Source organism: Macrobrachium nipponense, chromosome 7, assembly GCF_015104395.2.
Source record: "Macrobrachium nipponense isolate FS-2020 chromosome 7, ASM1510439v2, whole genome shotgun sequence".
Lineage (NCBI taxonomy): Eukaryota > Metazoa > Arthropoda > Malacostraca > Decapoda > Palaemonidae > Macrobrachium > Macrobrachium nipponense.
The window spans coordinates 47171418-47181274 of NC_061109.1; the positions used below are offsets into that span (position 1 = coordinate 47171418).

The 9857-nt window shown below is 36.6% G+C and overlaps 1 protein-coding gene across 1 annotated transcript; it reads left to right on the top strand.

Moving 5' to 3' along the window:
• The first annotated feature begins 2058 nt into the window (after window positions 1-2058).
• On the top strand, window positions 2059-5914 carry LOC135217156 (uncharacterized). The gene is made up of 7 exons (XM_064252875.1): window positions 2059-2102; window positions 2631-2719; window positions 3045-3176; window positions 3366-3518; window positions 3685-3816; window positions 5006-5125; window positions 5462-5914. Exons 2-7 carry the CDS (start codon window positions 2636-2638, stop codon window positions 5702-5704), a joined length of 864 nt encoding a protein of 287 aa, XP_064108945.1. The 5' UTR covers window positions 2059-2102; window positions 2631-2635; the 3' UTR covers window positions 5705-5914.
• Window positions 5915-9857: the final 3943 nt, after the last annotated feature.

The window sequence follows — 9857 nt, forward strand, 5'->3', positions numbered from 1 at the left end:
CACCCTAAGTTGTCTCTCTCACCGAATTCCAATTTTAGTTTTGCTCTAAATACTGTCAAAATGAAAAGTTGTACCTTTTAGGAACAAAACCACTCTAAAATTGAAATTTTTTCCAATTACGTTGTACAAGACAAATCTAAATTATACACGCTATTTTGTCAAGGATAATGGTCTTAAAAATAAACATTTACTGATTTTATAAATGAGGAAAGACAAGTGTCTAGCCTTTCATAATCGATAGTACGTTAGAGTTAGGAGTAATTTGGCAAAATATTCGACTGTTCCCTTGATGCCGTTAAATCCTTATTCTGTTTGATGGAAAAGCAATTATGCTCCTATTTTCTTAAAAAGCTATTATATCCTAGTTTGAATCAGAATTACATCAAGAATTGTTATGTTGTACCGAATTGGTGGTACTACTTTCACCCCACAGCACACCAAACGTAGGGTTAAGAGGCAGCAAGGCGGCTTAATTGACAACCTGCAAGTCCATCGGGGGGGGGGGATGGCGCCTCCACGAATAACAGCCCAACGAAACTGTGGTCATAATACTTCCCATAGTAAATATAACAGGAAGCGACCCTGTGGCTAAATTAAAGAGTATTTGGAGATGAGGCAAGAACAGGTCACTCATCTGATGAATTAATTACTTTTGATAAAATTCCACTCAACAGAGAGACAAAAGATGAACAACCTTAATCAACGAAGGGAAGAGAACGAGATACATTCACAATTTTTATAAGGTAGGTTGATCTTTCATGAAAATAAAAACAACATAAACACTGAGAAGACTGACGGATATGAAAGGTCACGCAGGCAAAATTTGCACCTTATTACAGAAGATAACAAAATTCAGTAGCAATGAGAAAGCTGAGGTGTCTTGTCACCTTGCTGCCAAAATGTCAATCTTTGTTTGACTGTAAAAGGAGGAGATACCTGTCCAGGATGTCCCCAGTGGGGAGCAATGTAATCTACATCAACCTAATAAAATCATGGCAATTCTATGCTAGTTGTTGTATCGTGTAATACAGTCTATGACTGAATTTTTCCTTCAATGTCTTTGTTGTTTATAAATAAGGGCACAGTCATTTAAGCACATTTTCTAACAGATTTTAGCAACCTATGGCCAAAATTTATCAGTATTGGTGGCAAAAGTTCAGGGTCTTTACAAAGAAAGAAATGGAGATGGAACCTGTACGTATTACGTTCTCAAACGACGCCAATATATTGTAAATCAATCAACAGGGATGGGGCAAAAATGAAAATACAAAAAACAAAAAGCTCGCAGAAAGGCATGTTTGCAGTTAGCCAGGTGGAAGTCAGCAGATTTGAAAAAATTTGTACCCAAATCTGTCACGGCTACGTTGAAAGTAACCAGTTACGACTAATTCACAGCAAGAATCCTACTTTAAAGAATACTAAATGACAGCAGACACTGAAACTGCCATTGGAACGGGCCCAGCATTAAGTAGTTCCCATCTGCCTTGTAACTCAGAAAAAATAATATTTTCCACATCGCCTGTTTTATAGCAAAAGATCTTTTTGGTATCTCTTACATGAATAACAACTTCGCGATGTGTGTCTAAAACTACCACGTATCAGAAAGAGGAACAATAATCACGGAATATTTACCTTTATGCTTAATTCAGAGATTATACTTTCAAGGAAAAAAATGTCAGATTAAGTTACCACAAATTCTTTCCAAGAATGTCATCTGCCTCTGAAGGAGGAGGAACACTCCTGGGTAACTGCTTGCTTTGAAACCACATAATATCCTAATGGACCATTAGTGACTCCTCACAATTTATGAATTTGTTTGTTTGTTTGATTTACAGCGAATTCGTAATGATGGGAAGTTTTCATCTATATGAAAACAGTTGCGAGAGAGAGAGAGAGAGAGAGAGAGAGAGAGATAATTGCTACTATAATGGCATCGTGAATGATTCAGTCTTGAATGATTAAAATCGCCCTTGGACAGGATCTTTGTTCAATAGGCAAATGGGTGGGACAACTTCTTTCTATTTTAATTCAAGATTGTGTATATAAAGACGAAGGTGACAGCAGTACATCGTGTCAGTCCACCACCTCCTCTGGAAGATAAGGTTAGTGAAGCTGGAGTAAGGAAGCAGTAACGTTACAGTCCAGAATTCCCGGGTGCTGTGAGACTCTAGTTTATAGATCGGATTGCTACGATTGACCATGTTTCAACTTTAGTATAATTCCATTTCCATTAGTCCTGTCTTTTTTTAAATGTTTCGTAATTCAAATATATAAAACAGACGACTCTTAAAACAACATTTTGCCAGTTCTTTTCGAAAGTAAAGTCTACGGATAATGAACCTGTGGGAATAGATCTATGACAACTAAATTTTGTTCATCTACGATATGGAGCTGGTTCCTGAAGTACTCATTCCCTATTTAACTTCATGAACAGACTTCCCAGCTATGATGGAAGAGTGAATAGCTAAAATACAAGAAATAAATTAGGAATACCTCAGAGAACAACAGGTTACTTAACTGTGCCAAATGAAATAACTGTCAGAAAGCTGACTAAAAAACTGACATTTGAAGTTAGCTCGAAAAAGGTAAAGGACTCTTCCGTAACTGACAGTGGCTGCTTTTTGTTGCAGGCACAATGTACAAAACTCTGGTTTTAGCTGTCGTGGTGGTCATTACCACGGCCCAAGATGCACTCTTCGAGAAGTACGGCTTCACAAAGGTAAGTTAAATCACTTCAAAGGCTGCTAATACTGTAGTAAGGAGGGAAGTCCTGCTTGTTCATCATTAAAGCAGATGAAATCAACGATTAGTCACTGTTTTCTGTGAGAAATAATCATAAATTTAGCAAAAGCAATCAATGGTCATTTCCCAAATGTAAATGAAACTAAAGTCATCAATGGAGTAGATGTGAAGAACATTTTTTTTGACAAATACATGAGAAGTTTTCACTTAACATTATGACCTTTTTAAAAAAATTTGTAACCTCCATATTAAAATTAAGTAGAAAGATCACAAAAAAAATGTAATTGCTGTTTCCCAAACAGACCATGGCTAGCTGTTTCGGGGAGAGGGCCTATTACGACTTCCTGGCCAGAGCTGGTAGGGCCCAACGAGAGTGCCTACAACTTCCGGTCTCCAATCTGTATCGCCTTGACTTCTCCCTCTATTCGCACTTGGTAAGAGTTTATAATCATCTCATTAATCTAACATCAAATGAGACTATAAAAATTTTTCAGGATAGGCTGAATTATAGATATATCATTTAGCGTTCTTCTTTAACCTCTTAAAAAGAGGGAAACAAAAAGACTTAAATATAATACGGTTGCTGATTCCGTTTCATTTCATAACTAATGTTTGTTTCTCAGGGACATCCTCTCCACTTCGGAGGAGAATCCCAGTACGTGCCCTTCCCCTCCTATCATCCAGTACATCCAGGACTTCAAGGCCATCCAGGACACCCAACGCATCCTGGACAATCCTACGTGCCTCATTCCTATCAGCAATTCCAGTACAGAAAGGTAACAATGAATGTTAGACTGTTTCCTCTATCCGTTTCTTTTCACAGGTAGGACATTTTGCAAGAATGAATTCTAAAGAATTCTATTATAAGAGATATAAGTGTTACCAACATACTAAAACAACTAACTAACCATCTTCATTATCAATAACTGAATGATCTTCCAGAAACGGCAAGCATCAGAAGTCCAGCCACAAAAGGATGGTCCTTTCTTTGACAAATATTACCTCTTGGATTCCGTCAACAAGATCACAGCATCTCTAAGCAACTACACCTGCACACTCCACAAACTTGGATATGTGAGTAATTCCTGTTACAAACGAGATGCTAGATTTAATAAAACAGAGAACTTCATTGAAGTATTAAAGTAGTAAATTAACAGTTTTTTTTATAATGATAAAGAACATTAAGTTAATCATTTTGATTGGGGACTAACAAGGCTTAGGGATGTATCTGGGCGATGTAATGATGAATTCCTTAAAATTATAAACACTTAAATTCAAAATAATGAATTGCTAATTAGATAATGCCAACTATCTTCTCTATAATTATTCGTAGCTAATTGATGCTTGAATTCCCAGTGATCAAAGTAGGCTGCGTAGTTCCCCTCTTAATGAGGTAATTGTTTGCTCAGGATTACTATACTTTTCTTAAAATTATTTCCTTAAATATTATCGCTTACTCGTGGGGTAATCCTACAAACTACTTTGTTGTTGTTCTTGTTGGGGGTTCAGAAAGGCCTAGGCAAGAGCCTAGAAAGCTCTGAAAAAGGAGCTTCACGTTGAGTTAAATATACAAGAATTTTAGGAGAGGATATTTATGATTTAATTACTACAACTAAAATGTAAAAAATAAATAATGTGAATGATACACATAACATAAAAAGCATTTCTAATAAAATATAACGTATTTATTTCAATTTTCGTTGGTGAAACAATGCTCTATTTAACCGTAGATTTAAGAGCGTTTTAATTTACTTTAAAATTAGGAATATGATATTTACAATTTATGCATTAGTCTCAAGGACGCTGGAGGTCGGATCACGCCTTGTACATACTAGGTGGAATGCCCTGAAGACAATAATTTCTTTTAGGATATATGATTATTATGTAATGTTTAAGCAGCTTTTGACTTTTAAAGTTCTTTATAAATTCACTGTATTCTATAAGTTATATATAATATCAAATATTTTTTCACACTGACTACATAAACTTTTACTTTTGAGTTAATTTATTAACTCGGAAAATGTAAGCAAACTCGTTTGGCTTCCAAACACAACTTGGTGACAGTTTATAGTCATTTAAACGTCCTATGAGAACTAAAAGTTATTAATATTCAGATTTAGAAACCTGTAAAGGCTCTAAATACGAGGGATAGTTTTTTTTGAAAATAGAATGTCGAAGAAAAACGAAAATCAAAAGTAGCCTCTGCTAAATGAAAATTCTATTATAGTGAATTTGAACTGACTGTCGCCCATCTGTTTTCTAGGTTGATGAATATCTGAACCTGGATCTCAACAACATCGTTAACAATTACAAGAATCTCACCATTGGGGAACACTTCAGGAAAGATCTCGTGGATGGGTTATACTACTGCAGAGATTTGTCGGTAAGTTGAAATAGTTTGCGATAAGAATAACCACTTTACAAGCGTGTTTTTGTATGCATATATTTATTACACACACGCACACACACACGCACACACACACACACACACATATATATATATATATATATATATATATATATATATATATATGTATAAAACACATTTATACGCTCTTAAAATCCTTGATATAATCTAACAGTGTTTAGATATTTACCTGTCTATATTTCGGATTCACTGCAATAACGCAATTTTGCTTCCTGACTACTAATTTCCCCGACCCTGATAAATGTTCATCTTAAAATTTACTTCTTTGTCTTTTTTCTTTATTTTTTCCAGTACTGCCTCCCCCTGCAAAACCCCAGGTCTCCCCTTCCCATCCACCTGCAGCGCCTTCTGATGGCCATGGAGTGCGAGAAGGAGACCAGGACCAACGCCTGCTTCAAGGAGGACCTCAGGAAGAACATCGACGAGTTCGACCTCTCCTTCTTCCCCAAGGACGACGACCCCGAGGACCAACTGAATAAGCTCTCAGCAATTATCACAGGAATCGATTCTCTCAACGAACTCGAGATCCTTTGAGTTCGAGGCGTCGGAAATAGATAATTCCACCCCCCACCCATACAGTTAATAACTCGGTAACATATCAGAACTGATGAAAATACGTCAAAGAAACTAAATTATCTTCAAGTGTTTACATGCTGCATTTTCTTTGGGAGTCTGGAAATTAATCTAAAGAATAAACAATCAATTCCAGCTTTTTAGTTCTGAAGTAGTCAGCTCGTGTATCAATTTAAACACAGGCTGGCTTGTGTACATTATTCTATAAATAAATATGAAATTAAATTCTAAGGGAATATATGATTTTCATTGCATGGCTACCTCACATTCATTGTTTCAAAATAGCTTCTAAAATTTAGTCAAGCTGAGAATAAACGAATATTTATAACAAACACTGAGACAGTATTTATAACATTTACACTATCTATAATAAATAGATAAACAAGAGTGTTCTGAAATACCTACGGCACAAGCCCCCAGTTCCATATAGAGATGTGGATCTAGTAACTCACTGGTATTTACTAGTCCCAACTGTTATAAAAATTTAACAAAAAAATATTTACATAATCATGTTAACAATCACACAAATGGAAAAAAGCATAACGGCCTCCTCGGATGTAACAAATAAAAACTTTCAGGAAGACTGAACATTTTGAAAACTTGATAAGAAACTACATAGTTTTTTTTCGGGAATTTACCTATCTTCTGTTTAACTGATTACAAGTAGGCACCAACCGATGACACAAGCCGTCGGTTTATTGAAAGTAGCTATTGTAGTGACAAAATTAGAAACCGAATCGGTGAGCCCCTCCTCTTCGGATGGGTGGAAGACTCTTCATGTGTCCGAAGAAATAAATGACACAATATCTTGATTGGAATGGGAAGGATTATTGCTTGCCCTTGGGCAAATACAAGTAAAAAAGGGTTATTTTCTTGGTTTCACACCAAACGCTTGATTTCTAAGAGGCAGCGGTATCACCAACTTAAGCAGCCGAGAATAAGTGAAGTGGTATGAAAGACAAATACCCCCTTTTCAACAAATACTCTGACACAGCTCTCAAACTCAATAACAGCCAAGTTAAAAAATACACAGTGCATAAAGACTTACAAAATATGGAACAGTTTAACCAGTTCACGAGTAGCGCAATCTAAATGACAAAATTCCCCAGTTACATCAGAGAACCGTCTGAGAAGCGATATCCATGTGTATCCGATACTTTCCTAGTAATGCCGACGTGAAACTGTCTTGAAGCAGTCAGTTATACAACTGTCATATTAGAGATTGGTTATCACTTTGCCAAAACATAATAATAAAAAAATTACGATCCCTGATTCTGGGGACCATGATAACACATTGCGGCCAAATGTTTATGTCCCGCAGGTTTTAGCTGTTATGAATTTGCCCCGACCGCTAGCTGTGGTGAGAATTGAAACACTGATCATTTATTTGACTCTGTATTTGCCCAAGAACGACGCAGAGCTTCCAATGATAAAATTGCATGCATCCTGAGAAAAATATAAAATTTTCACCGACTTGCTAATTGAGAATGTACAGAAAACTTTGGCCTTTGGTAAATAAATATTGAAAAACGGAGTCTAACCCAATAGTATCATCTCATGATGGAAGTTCCCTACGACTCAGAGAAGACTGCCATACAGGATTTCTTCTGACGGGATCAATATAATGATGATCTATGTCGGTCTACTCTGAATAATCTTAGTGGCTGAAGACTTTTAGAAAGGAGAATAATATCCTAATTGTATCTATAGAAAAGAGATAAGTCACAGTGTGGCGAACTGAATAAAGTTAACGGCAGGTCACTAATCATACTATAATGGGCGTAATGTCTGTCTGTCTGTCTGTCTGTCTGTCTGTCAATCACGTCCAAACGGCTGGTCAAATGGGCATGAAACTTGGCAGGGTTATGGTGGGGACCCTTAAGATGGTTTGTAATGGGGTTTCATCCAACCTACCCCCCTCCTTTGTAGGGGGTGGGTGAGAAGGGATTCCCTGAAACGGAGCTGTTTCTGGCCGTGAAACGAGGCTGGTTATTCCCGTAGACTTAGTTACTTTACGATTTTTCATACATAATTTCTGTACAACTTCCCCAGAGAAAGTCGCGAATATTTCAGCTCAGACACAATAGAAGATGAAAATTATCATCAATATCCGCAAGATTTTTTTAATAACTTAAATCCATCGGGACTGCCAGTGCACAAAATAATGTTGAAGAAGTACTGCCCGGTAATGTTGCTTCGGAATTTCGATCCTGCCAATGGACATAATAAAAAGGAAACTGACAAGTTCCTACTTTCTACTCTTTTTTTGGAAGACACAGGATCATAAGAGCATTTATCATAGCCATAACGCACTGACATACAAGTTGCGTCTTTGCAGTAACATAATGAAAAGAAAGATACTTTATTATTCGTATCACCGTGCAAAGTAATTGACAAAGAAACGAACCAATCAAGATCCCAGTTCCGTTAAATGAAAGTCACTGACAAGAGAGAGAGAGAGAGAGAGAGAGAGAGAGAGAGAGACCTTACCTTACCTTACAGACCTTACATCTTGTTCGGGTTGCCCCAGGTCCCTCAGTGTGAGTCACCTCTTAATGTCTACCAGAGAGTTGCTAGTACATCTCCTGGTATATTTTGCATCTTCCAATCTTGGATGGTCTGGGATGCAGCTTAGATATTTGTCGAGCTTATTCTTAAACACATCTATGCTCACTCCTGATATATTCCTCAGATGAGCTGGCAAAGCAATGAATAGACGCTGCATTATCGATGCTGGTGCGTAGTGGATTGATGTCCTGTGTGCTTTCCTTATTTTTCCTGGTATAGTTTTGGGCACTACTAATCTACCTCTGCTTGCTCTTTCTGATATTTTTAGCTCCATGATGTTTTCGGCTATTCCTTCTATCTGTTCCCATGCCTGAATTATCATGTAGCATTCTCTTCTCCTTTCTAGACTATATAATTTTAAGGATTGTAGTCTTTCCCAGTAGTCAAGGTCCTTAACTTCTTCTATTCTAGCTGTAAAGGACCTTTGTACACTCTCTATTTGTGCAATATCCTTTTGATAGTGTGGATACCATATCATATTGCAATATTAAAGTGAACTACGAACATCATATGTTTTATAAAGCATAATCATGTGTTCAGCTTTTCTTGTTTTGAAGTGCCGTAACAACATTCCCATTTTTGCTTTACATTTTGCCAATAGAATTGCTATTTGATCATTGCATAACATGTTCCTATTCATCATCACACCAAGGTCTTTAACTGCTTCCTTATTTGTGATTGTCTCATTATTGGGTCCCCTATATGCATATAGCTTTCCTTCTCTGTCTCCATAATTTATTGATTCAAATTTATCAGAGTTAAATACCATCCTATTTACCTCTGCCCAATCGTATACTTTGTTAAGGTCTCTTTGTAGCACGTTCCTATTTTCCTCACAAGTAATTTCTCTACTTATTCTTGTGTCATCGGCGAAACTACTCACTACCGAGTCCTTAACATTACTGTCTATGTCTGCAATCATAATAACAAACAGTAATGCAGCTAACACCATACCTTGTGGCACACCGGATATTACCTTAGCTTCATCCGATTTCTCATCGTTTGCAATAACTATCTGTTTTCTGTTGTGTAAAAATTCTTTTAACCATCTTCCTACTTAATCCACTATATTATGTTTTCTAATTTTCTTCGCTAATATATTATGGTCTACCTTGTCAAAAGCTTTTGCAAAGTCTAGATAAACCACATCTGTTTCATTTCCGCTTTTCATATTTTTGTATATGTTCTCACGGTGGACTAACAGTTGGGTTTGTGTACTTTTTCCGGGTACGAAACCATGTTGTCCTATATTAAACAAATTATTTGTTATTAAATGTTTCATAATATTTTTCTTCATTACCCTTTCATACACTTTCATAATATGTGATGTTAGACTCACAGGCCTATAATTACTTGCCTCTAGTCTTGATCCACTTTTGAAAGTAGGGGTAATATATGCTAATTTGTGCTCATCATAAATCTTGCCTGTATCTACACTTTGTCTTAATAATATTGCAAGTGGCTTTGCGATAGAATGAACTACTTTCTTTAACAAAATAGCAGGGACACCATCAGGCCCTGCATCAGCTCCTATTTTTAATTTCAT